Source organism: Hylaeus volcanicus, chromosome 4 (genome assembly GCF_026283585.1).
Source record: "Hylaeus volcanicus isolate JK05 chromosome 4, UHH_iyHylVolc1.0_haploid, whole genome shotgun sequence".
In the NCBI taxonomy this organism is placed as follows: domain Eukaryota; kingdom Metazoa; phylum Arthropoda; class Insecta; order Hymenoptera; family Colletidae; genus Hylaeus; species Hylaeus volcanicus.
Window position 1 is genome coordinate 20667938 of NC_071979.1, and position 15446 is coordinate 20683383.

The 15446-nt window shown below is 37.5% G+C and overlaps 2 protein-coding genes across 2 annotated transcripts in view; one reads left to right on the plus strand and one right to left on the minus strand.

Moving 5' to 3' along the window:
• Positions 1-8600, plus strand: part of LOC128874837 (protein unc-80 homolog) — a 25978-nt gene extending 17378 nt beyond the window's left edge. Inside the window, exons 41-51 of the mRNA XM_054119938.1 lie at positions 647-792; positions 849-1176; positions 1360-1680; positions 1811-2069; positions 2135-2344; positions 2461-2811; positions 2939-3220; positions 3333-3425; positions 5609-5731; positions 7050-7198; positions 7275-8600. Of these exons, the coding sequence (XP_053975913.1) occupies positions 647-792; positions 849-1176; positions 1360-1680; positions 1811-2069; positions 2135-2344; positions 2461-2811; positions 2939-3220; positions 3333-3425; positions 5609-5731; positions 7050-7198; positions 7275-7877 (2865 nt within the window). The 3' untranslated portion in view covers positions 7878-8600. The remainder of the gene's footprint in view (positions 1-646; positions 793-848; positions 1177-1359; positions 1681-1810; positions 2070-2134; positions 2345-2460; positions 2812-2938; positions 3221-3332; positions 3426-5608; positions 5732-7049; positions 7199-7274) is intronic.
• Positions 8569-10884, minus strand: LOC128874838 (carboxypeptidase Q-like). The gene is made up of 7 exons (XM_054119939.1): positions 10726-10884; positions 10197-10575; positions 9968-10118; positions 9643-9892; positions 9303-9543; positions 9053-9235; positions 8569-8974 (listed from the first exon to the last, which is right to left on the minus strand). Exons 2-7 carry the CDS (start codon positions 10544-10546, stop codon positions 8710-8712), a joined length of 1440 nt encoding a protein of 479 aa, XP_053975914.1. The 5' UTR covers positions 10547-10575; positions 10726-10884; the 3' UTR covers positions 8569-8709.
• Between the last annotated feature and the right edge of the window lie 4562 nt (positions 10885-15446).

Sequence of the window (15446 nt, forward strand, 5' to 3'; positions counted from 1 at the left end):
CGTACCCTACGTTTCGTGTTCTTATTTGACTCCTTATTGTTGGGTATAGGAGGCGCGGATACTACACTCGGCTATCCTGAATTGACATTCATTCGCCCTCGAATGTCCGTTTTCTCGGGTTTCGCGTCTCAACAACAGTGCGCGCCGCGCCCTCTTTCGCGAGTGTACTCCCCTCTCTCTTTCTCTCTCGGGTTTTGCGTCTCAACAGCAGTGCGCGCCGCACCCTCTTTCGCGAGTGTACTCCCCTCTCTCTTTCTCTCTCGACGCCTCATTGTTGCCCGCTCCACCGTCCTTCGCGTGGCATTGTTGTTCATCGTCACTCATCGTCACTGGCCGGTCCTCTGCCGCCGTAACCCCCCATCCCGGACGAGCCCCCATATGTAGGAGTCTAAACGAAAAATAAGGCACGGGGATTCGAAGCCACGATCCTCGGATCCACAGTCGACCGCCGCTTTACCTACGCGACCAATCCCGTACCCTACGTTTCGTGTTCTTATTTGACTCCTTATTGTTGGGTATGGGAGGCGCGGACACTACACATTTTGTAAAGGAATGTTTTAAATTAATCGCTAATATTTTCTTCTCGTTCTTAGTCGGGTCTCAAATCTCCAAACTATTTTTTCTGCTCATGTTCTCATCTTTGCAGATTATACTGGAAGCGATTCTACCGTGCTACGTTCAACAAATTCAATCTCCCACTTACAACAGGGACGGAAGAACTGAGAAAGAAATAATAAATCAATTAGCCATAGCAGTGAAGACTTTGGTTAACAACTCAGAGGCGCTCACAAAGTAAGTTTCACTTTCTGTTATATGCAATCATAAGTTCTGATAATAACGTTTCTCAGATATTATAATGGCCCACAAAAATCGAGCCCGGAACACAAAGGATCCAGTCAAAAAAATTACGGGAAAGGTCCGTATTCGCCTGGTTTTGATTTCGAGGACGAAACTCACACCACTAAGTATATAGAGCACTCTAAAGTGCGAACTTTTTATGAACGAGATAACGACGATACTGAAAGATGTCACAAAAATGAGTTTCGACGACCACGTGACACTTTATTAAACATGGTAGGGGACTTTGTAGCTCGATGCTCGGCTCGTTTGATAGAATTGAACAAAAAATCTCAGGATGGGAAAATGATCGAACTATTGGATTCGAAATGTCATATAGTAAGTACAAATCTTTTTTCCTAATATGTGGAATTATTTAGAAACTCGTTATTAAAATTTTAGAAGCTATCGCACTCGTTCAAAAAATACTTCCTTTTTAAGTTACGAGTGCTTTTTGATCTTGATCGAATTTTGCAATTGTTAAGCGTGTGTAGCCCTATAAATGTTACGTATTATCTTTAGCGATTAGCAGACATTGCTCACACTCTCTTGAAAATATCTCCGTACGATGCGACCACAATGGGTTGTCGTGGTTTGAGAAGATACATGAACGATATTTTACCCTCAACCGAATGGTCAAACGACGATATGAGACCCGCGTTGACAATTATTTTAAGAAGACTCGATAAAACCTTCAGTAAGATACACAAGAAAGCCTCCATTAGAAGAAATACTGATTGGACCGCGGCTAGTGATCTCTTGAAAGGAGTTTACGAAACGTTGTCCAGATGCCCTTACATTGCACACTTTCAATATTTGAAAACATTGCTGAGCACCTGTCAGGTATAGATTAATTTATCATGGATACAGTAATGCTGAAGGTTGCAATAACGTAATAAATGTGAACGATTTGAATTTTCTAAATTTCTCTGATTCTTTTTTGTGTGAATTCTAAGCATTAATTTGTACGTAGTCATTAATTATTGGAGATACTCCGCCGGAAGATGTGACTTCAGCTTCCTCGGCGGCTTTAATGAGCAAAATACCACCGCAACATTTCTGCTCGACGGTGCTTCGATTGATAGCTCTTCACGTGATATCCCTCAGTGAAGGATATTCTCTTGAGAATGTATGCGGCGGTCACGCTATGTTTGCTAGTCAAACTCGAACGGAGAACATACTCCTTAACTTATTAATACCGCTGTTCCTGCGTGTAGGGACTGGAAGGAAAGGTAAAGCATACTGGTGATACTTAGAAAAACATGTAATATTCAATCGAATCGATAATAATTTTCAGATGTGACGAAACTAAGGCAATCGGACATAAACTTTGCTCTAACCGCGGTGCTGATTACTCTGTGGCCACCGAGTACGAAGACAGTGCCAATAACTACTCAGAACTTAAAAACCACAACGGACATGAGAACTGGTAGTTTGACATTTGTAGCGAGAGATTCAAAGACTTCAACGAAAACATCGTTGACGTTGTACCAAGTTGCTTTTTTGGGTGAGCAATTAAATGACTTATTCGACCAAACGAAGAACTGTATAAATAAAACTGTAGTAAAAATTACTTCGAAGCATCCGTGTTACTAATTCTAATCACTATCTGGTATTTTGCAGCTTTGAAAATAATGACGATATGCTTCGAAACGGAATTGAAGACCGAGTGGACAAAAATTCTACGCACAATGCGTTTATTAAATAAACGAAACGAAGCTTCCACTTACCTTTGGAATTTTATAGAATTCGTGGTCACTCATCGCACCGCTTTGTACATTCAAATGCTTCCGTTCATCGTTCACAAGATCGGCCAGGCACCGATTTCGGAACACGAGAGAAACATGCAGAGTATCATACGTACGAAAATTAACGGTGACACTAAAACGATACCGAAATCTCGCAGCACTCTGTTGACCGATCTTATACGCGAACTGAAAGACTTGAAGGACGAAATTGAGGACAGAAGATTCGGTTAGTAAATTCAGTATTCTCTACATCACGAAAAAGATACAAAAAGTTTTTAATTATAAAACGAGGAGGACCAAAAGTCTACGAGTTGCCCATCCCTGACACAACATATTTTTATCGTTACCTTTAGATGAAATGCAGCCAGAGCCAAAGAGAAGTGTCGCAGACATGCATTCCGCGAACGAAGGACAGCCTCGTACACAAAGACCATCGTTGTTGATAGATCTTCTGACCGGAGATCTTGGATCCAGAGCTCATATAAATCGTACACCTGCGGAAACTCCAATTTCGCATTCCACAGCCCCTCAATCCGCCCCTCATTCGACTCATCAGTCAAATTCCAGTGGCACTGTCAAGGCGATGCAACCGAGTCAAGCATCGGCGCCGCTAAACGGTATACATACAGCACGTGGTACGTTCCTAATTGGAATATTATTTCATGCATAAACAGAATACCCTTCAAGCCTATGTCGTATTCATTCATTATTAATTATTCAATAATATTATTATTACTGTTATTTCAGGATCAGTTTCGAGTACAAGCGTGGGTTCCTCCACTCTTCGCGAGTCCAGTGACCTCGGTGTTCCAGAGACGCACATGGAACAAACGCCCACAGGTATTCGATTACTTTCGAGAAACCTTTAAGAAACGGTCCCGAACTTTAAGTACATATTACCGGTGCGAGTGCAAGCCTCTCATAAATGTTTCGTTACTTTTCTAAGCGATTGCGAGACGTTTACCACAGTTGGATCGAGCCATTGTCTACAAGACACTGCGACAAAATTTTCAACGTTCTTGCGTCACCCTCTTTTTTCTTTTCTTTATATGCAACGTGTTGCGTGAAAACGAGGACGTTATAGTTTCGTTTCTATCCCGCCGACGTCGAGGCTCGCGATCAAGCGTCTAAATTAGTATTCCGATGGAAATATTTTCTTTTCTCGAATCGAAATTGTTCTTAGATGTTGCGTTAACTCGGTTCGCACTGCTTATGTTGTGTTCACCACGTTCCATCGTTCGGGCCTTTCTGTTTGATCGTATATTGACACATTGATCATTGCGTTGCTTTCATTGCTAGCTAGGGAACGGAGGTAAGCGGATTCTAATAGTAAAGTCTTCACCGAATCTATGATAAACGTCCTGCTGGTGTGTTCCCTTGTCACGCTTCTCCGTATCTCGTAACTTCTTGTCGTATTTTGTACACTTTACCCCCCTTTCAGTGTTCCTCTCGATCACATTTCTTGCTGGTGTTTTCTTATTGTTTCCGTGAACAGAGATTCGACGGATCCTTTGCACACTTACACACGTTTTTATGATATTACACGATTTATATTAATATACAGCAGGGCTGGGCATCACAGTTGATTCAGCGCGCGGCGAGTACGCGAACTAATGGTCGTCATGCGCCAGAATTACCTGGGCGCCCAAATCTGCCATAGAGATTTAAATATACCAGCGCTGATAAAGAAAACGATTTTATCGCTTTTTTCTACTTATTATTAACATTTCTTTCATCCGCTGTTTAAGTTTAGCTTTGGGACCTAATTAACTCTAACAATTATCGTAGAGCAGCGTTTCCCTAAATATGATACACGAATCATCTGTGCTAATCGAGCTCACGACAATGCGAGCGAAGTAACGCAGACTGGTACGCTATCGAAGAAGATCGGGAACCTCTGCTGTAGAGAGTACACGAATCTGATTTTCACGGCATCTTTATTAGATTATTATATTCTATTATAGTTGTGATATTTCCCGTCACGTGTAGTACACGATCGTAATAAATTTATATAGCAGTATTTAGACAATGGTAATGTCCAACAGCTGGTATCCAGTTCGTCGTTAACGTAGATATATATACATGTATATATATATATATACTACACCACACGTAGTTGCTTCGACTTTTTAATGCTTTTCCATTACGTGCCTAACCACACTGATAATTTCTGTACTCGAAAGTTCATTTCTTTCATACAGACGAACAGAGTAACCTTTACTTAACAATGAAAACATGCATACATCCCATGCGTGCCTCAGATATACTCTATACAATTTTCATGTTCGCATTGTGTCAGTGTTTCCGTTTTGGTTCTCGATGAGGTCCTTAGTCACCTAAATTTTCAGATGTTTTTTGTCACAAAACTTCCATAATCGAAGCAACCCCGTACTACTCCCCCCCACCCTTCCCCCTGGCCCCCTGCCCATGCCCCCATTAATTAAGAACTGCACAGTGTATGTGTCGAAATTCTGTCGATTTTATACAGAGTGGAGCATAATTCACGGCACAACCGAGTAAAGAATTAACTTCGTATAAAGATAAGTGGACAATGTGGAATACAATTTTTTTTTTTTACCCAAAGCTTCGTTTCTTGAACATTTGAAGTTGGTAAATGAAGCGCATAATTTGAAAATTAAAAAAAGGTACATAAAACTTGAAAGTTGATTTCTGTTTACATGAAAAATCAGTCATCTTTCGATTATGTCACGAGTTACGAACAACTTTGTACATTGTGCTATGTTCTATTCATATTTAATTCTTTCAATCATTTCAGATTTGATATTGGTGAAGTGTTTTATATGTCACGGTGAATTCGAATTTGACGATATGAAAATATCGTAAAATAATAATTATGTTGTTTGCATTAAACGCTATATCGGTTGTAATTGCACAGAACGATTAATGAACGTTCAATGCAATTACCATGAATGATATATCGACATATCAATGACGCCGTCACATGGTCTGTCTCATTTCTCGTCTTTCCTTTCATTCTAGACGTTGAATGTGGCATGTTTCAGATAAATCCCAACCACCTTCTACTAGTGATGAACGTAACCATGTTAAGCCTCATCCTATATTAACTCATCAAAAGGCACCAAAACTGCGCTTTCTCTCTTCCATAGAATTTAGGCACTCATCAGGTAAATTCCGAGCCCTGTTCCAAATAAATATATTATAATTGCAGCTAATAACGTTACCAGTGCTCATTACCTCTGTGAAATGTTCTTATTGCATAATTTCATTTATATAAATTATTAATAGAATTAATCTACACGTATAACTTCACATTGGTAATAGTTTCAGATCAAAATATACATATTATTTATTATAATAGAATCCATAGTATTTCACGGTTTCTATCGTGCAATTACGAATGATTGGAAACAGAATTTAGTGTTGTACAGGGGACACTAATTGCACAGAGTAGAAATAAATTTATTTTGTTTAGTACTCATTTTTATATGTGTAATATTATTCAAGTAATATAATTGAATAATAGAGATTTGTATATTTCGTTATCTGCCCTTTGTTACAAAATATTCGAATCTGATGCAAGCCATTTTCCCGTACAACTATTTTCTACTGTCATTATCATCATTGCATATCATGATACATTCAATTTTCATTAAATACACTGCTGGTTCATTTTTATACTTGCTAATAATTTACAGAGATATCTTTTATTGTGATCAACCTAAATATTTTTGTTTTATGAAATTGTTCAAAATAATTTTACGATAGACATATTACATATTTCCACATTATTTATCAGAAAATTAATTCACGGTACAACTAAAAAGAATGTAATTTCAAAACTTACTTTACTGTAAAAAATAAATGGAAATATTTACATTGATCACACATAAAAAGTTACTCTATACATATATATTTTACACGTAGTTCTGTTAGAGAGATATTTTTTATCTATTATTCTCTCTTGTTTCTCTTTTCATTCCCTATAATCTATAATTATCAGGTATTCGCTCTTTTACTGTCCTTCCATGCTCATATTGTCTTCGTGCTCTAATAATGACCACATATGTGTACGTGTACATTCATACACATTACATGTTAAATTCAGTTACGTAAATTACATTAAAAAGATAAGACCTTGATTCGAGATAAATAAATAATTAGTAATTTACAGCTTTATCGCACAATTTACCTAATAATTTTAATTTTTTTATTCAAAACATTCTTTAAAAAAAATTTGCAGTAAAGATAACATAGTCCGTAATTATATTAGTTGACACATCACATTGTAAGCTGAAAAAATGTAGCCATAGTGCGATGTTGAGAAAATCATAGTCCGTGGAACACTGTTGTTTTTTTACCTACATTTCGAGAAACGCATCGGGTTGGAAGTTAGTAAATTTTTAAAGAGCAGCATGGATAGATTGTATAGAGGGTACAGCATACAATTAAAAAAAAAAAATTAATCAAATACTGATTCGCTAGGAGAAACAATGACGAGTCAGCTCAGCCCGACCAGTCCAAACGAGGACAGTTCAGTTGAATCCCGTCCAGACAAACCTCGATTACAACGTTGTACGGGTCAAAGCAAGAAGACTTTTCGTTTGAGAAAGAGTCGAAGAACACACATTGAAGTAATAATAAAATTTTTAAATGATATACTCAAATAAATAAATAAATAAATCACTTTTTATATATATATATATTTAGGTATCGCAAGTGGGGACAGAACAAATCGACGACACACCACACGTACCAATAACGACTCAACTATCGGTACGAACGTCACCGATGCCATCAATGGAACCTTCGACGTTCAACATCCCTTCAGATTCATCGTCTATTCGTTCAAGACGAAGTTCGTCCATCCGTCAGTCAGATTGTGAAAAGAGTAATAACATACCAATCGATCAACAGCAAATGCACGGCGGTCTTCATCATCATCACCATCACTACCATCACTACCACCATCACCTGAATCTTCAAACATCCGATGTCTCGTGGGATGAAGACACATCTAGTACGTCTGGTTATCGTGAATCGTATAGCATGCAACTGGTATCGTTAGAAAGCAGTAACAATAACAACCGCCCGATTCAAGCACCACCGTTGGCATCGCCAGATTTAAACGACATGCCTTCAACCAGTAGCACTACGACGAACGTTATAGCCTTCGATGGCAGTTCACCGGATTGTTCTATTAATGGAAGTGGCGGAGAAAAAACAGCATTATTAACTTCTAGCCAAAGAACAACTTCTCAGCATTCCTTACTGATAGTTTTTCCAAATCAGGATGAGGACACGTTGATATAGGTAGTCAGCGGACACAGTTGGTGTTTCCTGTTACGAGACTGATTAAGGTATCAATAACCTCTAATTGCTAACGGTAAGTCTTACTATAATTAATAAATTTAGAGACAAAACTATTCTCCCACCTGGCGTCCTCAAGAACTCAGTTTGTTAACAACAGCATCTTCATTCTATTTGAATTCAAATCTTAACCGCTTCACTAGTACCATCTTCTGGTGAAGTCAAAGAACTAAGTACTCCTAATTCAAATAGCACACTCAAAATACTTTCTTAAAGTCAAACTATACATATCTCTACTATCATTATTTCTTAATTTGGTAATAAATTAATGGTGCTTTGTTTCTATGAATATACTGTTATATATTATGTAGAATTACTTTCTTCATGCAAACAATTAAAAGTTGATGGCATTAATTACTATAAAAAGTACGTTAGCAGTTAAAGGTTTAGTCGAAATATAATGTAGAGAATTAATCGCGATAATATAGAGTGACTGCAAATTCATAAAACTACTAATATGGTGTTCAAGAGTTTTCATTGTTTTCCGCTAATCGGAAAGACCAATTAAAGATACATATGTCGAGAGCCTAGCCTTGTGATCACAGAATACTTTGTAATACGTACAATTAGCGAACGAAATTACGACCACATGGACAATTACACTTTGTATAAAACGATTCCCTGTAAAAGTAAGTGGATTTGAAATAAAGATTTATTGAGCATCGAGATGAAGCTGACTTTTAAATTTTTAGTTTTATTATAAGGGAGGCAATGAGAAATTTTATTGTTTACTTATTTCTTTAATAATCGTTACCACTGACAATTGTATAGAGAATTAAGTATAAATTGGTTTATGCCGAGGAAGGTCAACGCTAAGATCAGCAAGTAGAAATGATACTGCTGCAAATAAGGCTGTTCCCCTATCAAGGGCTTCTGGATCCTCAACCAGCATAGTGTCTGCATTTGTATGATGATAATAAAAATACTTTTCATTTTGTGTCCACAGCGAACCTCCTGGTATGCCTGCATTTACCCAAGACTCAATGTCAGGGCCATCACAAGGATTACGTAGTTTCATCTGTCCCATAGGAGCTAATAGTCTATAAATAAAATAAATAGAAAATAGTAAACATTTACAATTCACAGCATTTTATTCTAATTTGACTATGCATACAGACCCCATAATTCTTTCCAAAATGCATCTAACTTGCTCAGTTCCAGTAAATTGAAGACCTAAAGGCATGAATGTGCCCATATCTGATTCCATTACAAATTGAAGATTTTTTTCTTCAGCTTTATGGGATTTGATATAATGACGGGCACCTATAATACCAAGCTCCTCAGCTGTCCACATAATCATTCTATAAATAATAATATATTTATAATCCTTCAATTATTCTTATTTTTTTAAATTTATTTCAGGCTTACCTAATAGTCCGGCGAGGCCTATAATTAAGCTTTTTCAGTAACTTCAATGCTTGCCATGAAATAAATGCTCCACCCCCATCATCCATAGCTCCCTGACCAACGTCCCAACTGTCTATGTGACCAGATACAACCACAACTTTCTCTGGCATTGTGGATCCAACTATTTCAGCTACTATATTTCGTGATATTTTACTTGGTAAGTTCTTGGCTTGCATTTTTAAGTTTATTTGTATGGTTTCACCTTGTAAACAGTTATAAAAATAAATGTTTAGAGATAAAGATGTTTTCTACTATTCTTTATCATTAAAAATGAATAAATTCTTTCTATTATCTAACTTACCATTATCTGACAATCTTTTCAATAAGCTTGCATCTTCAGCTGTGATACAAGCTACTGGAATTTTTGTTACGTTTGGTCCATAACTTTGCATTCCCGTGTGTGGTGTATACAATGAGAATGGTGTAACCGAATTGATTAAAGCAGCAACAGCACCATATTTAGATGCTTCTGTTGCACCCCTACTTCTATACTCCACTGTTTCATCATATGAAACATATTTTTGATTGAATACAACAATTTTTCCTGGTACCTAAAAAATAAGAATGTAATCAAAATAAAATTAAAAAAAACAATGTAGGCAAAAATAACTACAAAGAGTAGTTACTTCATGTTTTCTTTCTTCGAGTTCCTTAAAACTATTAACAACAACAACTTCTTCAGTTATTCCTTCGGGTGGAGTACCAATACTGTAACCTAGTCCTAGAAGAGCAATGTTTTTCCACCTTGGCTTTAAAAGAGTTGCAGATTCTTGTCCTCTAACAAATTAATATTACTGTGATGTAAATCTTTTATCTATACTTTATATCATGTAACGAGTAGTAAAGAAACTTTACCTAATCCAATTAGGTACAGTCACAGGTTCTCCATGAACATTTTCTAAACCAAACTCATGTGATTTATTTAATACATAATTAATTGATTTTTCAAGTACTTCAGTACCAGCTAATCTTGGACCAAACTTGTCCACAAAGTGAGCCAATTCCTTCCAAGTGGTTCCTTTATATGAACCTGATAAAGTCTCATTTATTATAGCTTCAACTATTGTGCTATGAGAATCTATTTCTCGTATCAATTTCGCTGGTAGTTGACACTTATTAACTTCATTATCTTCAATGCTAGCCAATGTTATAATCAGTTGTATTTGGAATATCCAGGTGATGATAAAAATTTTTAGAGACCACATGTTAGGAATGTTATAATTTCCAAATTTCACTGTAATCATTTTATTTTTCAAAATTAATTATTTTAGCTTTTATCATTAACATCCTTATCTTTTTATGTTTATGTAAAAAGAAATATAATGGTTTGAAATATAATATTGAAGTTGTATTATATATAGTGATTTATAGAAAGAGTACTTACATTAGAAGTCATCCATTTGAAATGTTCATAGAAACTGATAGTAACTAATAGAAACTAAAGTACTTATGTTTTATCAATTATCATGTCTATCATAACAAACAAAGTAACATGGTCAGTTATTACGTGAAGATAGCCGAGTGTAAAGATAAAATCACACGATCATGTAATAGTCTAGTATAAAGGTAAAATCACATTGTGAGTGCAAAGGTAAATTCATATTGTCATTTCTAGCGTGATAGCCGAATATATGTATAAAGGATTAAATCTGTTTCATACCAGTTGATCCAAATGCCAGAGGGAAAGACTGTCACCAATGATTTAGCGGGTGTTATGAATGCATATGTGATTACTACAAAAAATATGACAAACTTTTGACTTCTTTATAGAACGATTTTTCAAAGTTTAAAAAGGTATGATTTGGCTCCGTTATCATTTAATAAAACCGGGTTTCGGATTCAGAATTTTTATTTACAATACTTTAATTTACGCTATAGTGTATGCCAAACTGTTTATTTATACAATAAATAATAATTCCCACATTTTTATACCGAGCATAATTCCAACACTATCGATGTCGCAATGTTTTCGTAAGCGATTTTGTATATATCATGCAATTTGTACATTTCAGGTGATAAGATATCATTTCATAGCATTTCGAATCAACATATTGATGTAATAACTATTTATGAAAGTTAGTCGAAATTCGAGAGTAGTTAAAGTCGTGTCGTGTTTAATTTAATTATAAGGTTCACGTGAAACGATTCCATAGTTCATTATACTTTCTTTGTACGAAGCTCTTAAAAAAGAGATTGACTCTGGAAGTATAGGAGAAGTTCTCCAAGTCTTGGTATACTTCGGATACAATATGACTAATGTTGAAAGACTTAAGTACGTTTCTAAGACATTATTCTGCGATTTATTTCGTTAAATGTATACAATTTTTTATATCGTTTATATCGTTCTATTTAGCAAAAAACAATTAGGCGGCGGTGTAGTGTTAGATTTGGGCGTATATTTAATACAATTCGCTTGTTTGGTATATAACAACGAAACACCTCGTACTGTACTAGCTAGTGGTACTTTAAACGAAGAAGGCGTCGATACAGCTGTATCTGTAACCTTCCAGTACAAAAAAAGTCGTACTGCAACCATTGTTACTAGTTCCTCGGTTGATTTACCAAATGAGGCTTATATTATTGGAGCAAAGGGAATGATAAAAGTCCCGCAATTTTGGAGTCCTACGTCTCTAAAACTACCTAATGGCACCATACTTAATTCAAATTGATCCAGTCGATAACATTGGCAACCCATTCTATCGATGTGTAGAGATTTCTTTTATCGACTTTTATCTTCAGCGTGAACATGGTTCACAGCATCGCCGTTCATAAACGTAGAGTGCGCACCGTGATCATTGAATTTTCACGCGGTCGGTAATACTGTTCGGGTAACAGTTATCATAGGTCGTTGTTGTAAAACTTTTTACCGAGCGGAAACTATATCTCATCTCTATCGTTTCACAATTGTTAGCATAGTTCTACGTGCCAACGGAAGATGTTCCATTCGATCGCACAAAATTCATTTTTAATTACATATTTTTTTAAAAATATGCGATAAAAATTCGGGTTACGGTCATGCAATTTAATTTCGTACACTCAGACTTTCAATTATTCCACGGCGTTACATTCAATTTTAACTGACCGATGTGTTCTCTCGTGCATTTTACAATTTTCTCATCTCGATTATATTAACTCATCAGTTTATCTTCTCCTATATTCATCTTAAATTCATTTTTGGAAATGAAAAGTAATTACGCGAAAGTTTAAATAGCTCGGATGCGTAAAGTAAAGAAAGAACGATCGTTCCTATCGTTTCATCCTTTCTAACCGCTCCTGTTTACATTAAATATTATAGATAGACCATCCTCTATATTCCACTGGTTCGAATTTCCATTCGAAACACGTATACGTAAAAACTATCGACGTCTCGATATTTACGAGATCGATAATTCTCATAGCTGCGAAGAAATATGGACATCAGCGACGTTTGGCAAAAAAAGCGCTCCCCGATAGATATATGACAACAGGTATAATCTTTTGATGCCTTATCCTTTATGGCTGTATTCATTTATAAGCACTTTTGGATCACGTTCAATTCCTGTCTCACACTGCTACTCTACCGAAACTCCAGCGTCGCCAGTACTATTCGACGTGGAGCCATTGGCTCGGTTTTACTCCCTTCCTCATTTTTCATTAATACAATCAAACTATACGAGAAGAAACAATGGCTTCTCGGTGGTCGCTCGCGTGGCCGGTTTTTCCACGTCGACGAAAAAAGCTGTTGATTATGGGAGAAGTCGATTGGGAATTGACGTTTGCTCTCACCCCTTCGGGCATTATTTTTTATTGCGTTCCACGTCTGCGAGTTCGAAGGTTTTTTATTCTAAGATGAATTTCAACGTTCGCTGATTACTGTTTAATGACATTGCTTTATTACAATGCCCGATTCCGGGGAAGACGTCGGACGGGATCGCATCGGGATCGGAGAGCGTGGGTGGGCGAAGGTAATCGGGGAGGGTTTAATTATCCCGTGGCCTCCTAACGTGCAATTAATTCCGAATGCGGTTTAGTTTAGCGAACGAAGAGCAAACAATGTATTACCCTCCAGACCGCCTAAACGTAGGCGGTTATGTCGAATCGAGAGAGAGGCGGCGAGGGGTGGTTGAAGATAGGCGGCGACGAAGAGGAAGGGGTTAGGCCACTTTGCTCAAATAGCATGGATCCTGCAGATAGTGCATACTTCCCGTACCCCTAGCCTCTATCTTCCGCTGCCCCGTCACCCTTTCGCGCTCTTTGCATCCTCTGCACCTATGCTCGGTCGCCCCCGAACACGAGGTTTAATGCTCTGTGAATTTGTGATTACTCCCAATGCAAATCCACGATTTTAGCGGAACCGTGATCGTGCCTGCCGAAGACCGGGTTTTCGGGAAACGAACGAATCCCTTTCTTCGATTTCCTCTCCAGACACGTACACTGACTCGTGTTAATCCCTCGAGCTGGATGCGCGCTGGATGCGCGTTCGTGTGTCCCTGAGCTCTCGTGCACGTACAAGCGTGACATTTCAACATTCCCAACTTGAGAGTTTAGATGGAACCTCGCACGTTGGGAATGTTTAGTTGAAACGTAGACTTGTGTAGGTAGAGTACATTGGAGGACAGAGGGGATCTTTGGGCTTCCCTGTTTCTCTGACATGTAAGGGTTGGAGAGATTTCTTTTTAACGAATTTTATAACGATAGGGGTAGTCATAACAGACATTTATTTAAGAAGTATACCACCTTCCAGGGTTCGAAAAATAGATAAATTTGAAAGTGTTGAGTGTAGGGATTATTAAGCAACTTTTAAAGATTAAAATTAAAATTTTTTTTTTTAAGTTACAATTAGAAGTACAGAATTAACCGCTTCGATTAATTTTGCGCTTTTCTTAGAACAACGTACACTTGCTTGATAAATTGCTTACAGCCAGGAAACCATATACCATTGTATTTCTCGGCTTTTGAATAAACAAGCTTGAGCTCGTTCGTGTTCTATAATCTTATGATTGCTCTCGACACAAATCCTCGGTTTTACCGCGAGCTTGTTTAAGCCTCTTAAAGCTTGGGTTTCAATAGATGAACATGTCGACAAACTGTACACATACACACGTTTGGCTATAGTATTATTATAGAGTAAAATCATCGGTGCATGCTCGGAAATGTAGTTTCGCTTCTAAATCCAACGACTTAAATCTGTTGTCTAGGAAAATTACGAAATGGTTCGTTACTATAATGGTACAGTTCCATTTATCGAGGCTTGGGTCTTCTATACAGGGTGCTCCTATAGTCTGAACATATAGGGAATAAAAAAACGTAGATTTGATATATCTGGTATTTTCTATGTTTCTAGATTTTGAGAATTGCTGTAAACTTTTAGGTCGAAAATACCCTAAAACGAGTTGCCCTTTAAGATTGCCCTTAATCAGGGGAGGTTCTCGAAAACCTCGCAAGTGCTACTTTACTAGGTTAGGTCAGGACTGTACCTACGTCGTCTTTGTACCGTAACGTATACTTATTCTTAATTCTATACACTGGTTTGTTTTTTGGGTTGTCGAGACTTTAGTTATCTAGGCCAGCTCGTGGGTCATTTTCACCATGAAGGTGTATACTGAATTCCAATCATTTCAGAATAATACAGTACTGTTCAAAAATACCACATACCATTCCTCACAAAATCTACCTGTCGTTCTCCTAACTCTCTCGACATTACGTTACAGTAGGAGTAGCGATCATGTCGCGACGAGGATCAGTATATTCGATACCCAGCCTATCTCCTCCACAGCTCAATACTGTAGCAATCATAATATAGTGCCAAGAATCGTAACATCGTGCATATATCCGCGGGGTATCTACTTTTTACGGCGTCTTTGACCCCCTTTCGCGATCACCGAGGGTTATCCGTGCGATACCGACCGGACTCTTACTGCGGGTAAGCTTGGACGGGGGTGAAATTTCGCGGGAATAGTCCTTCTGAAAGATGTAGACGGGGAATAGGATGATCAACGCAGAGGTAAACGGGCTAAGAGAGAGAGAGGCAGAGAGAGAGAGAGAAAGAGGAGTTGGAGAAGACGGCGAGTAGAAACGCGGAGAGGAATAGCGTTCGACTGAAATGCTGAGAAAGGCGAAGATGAA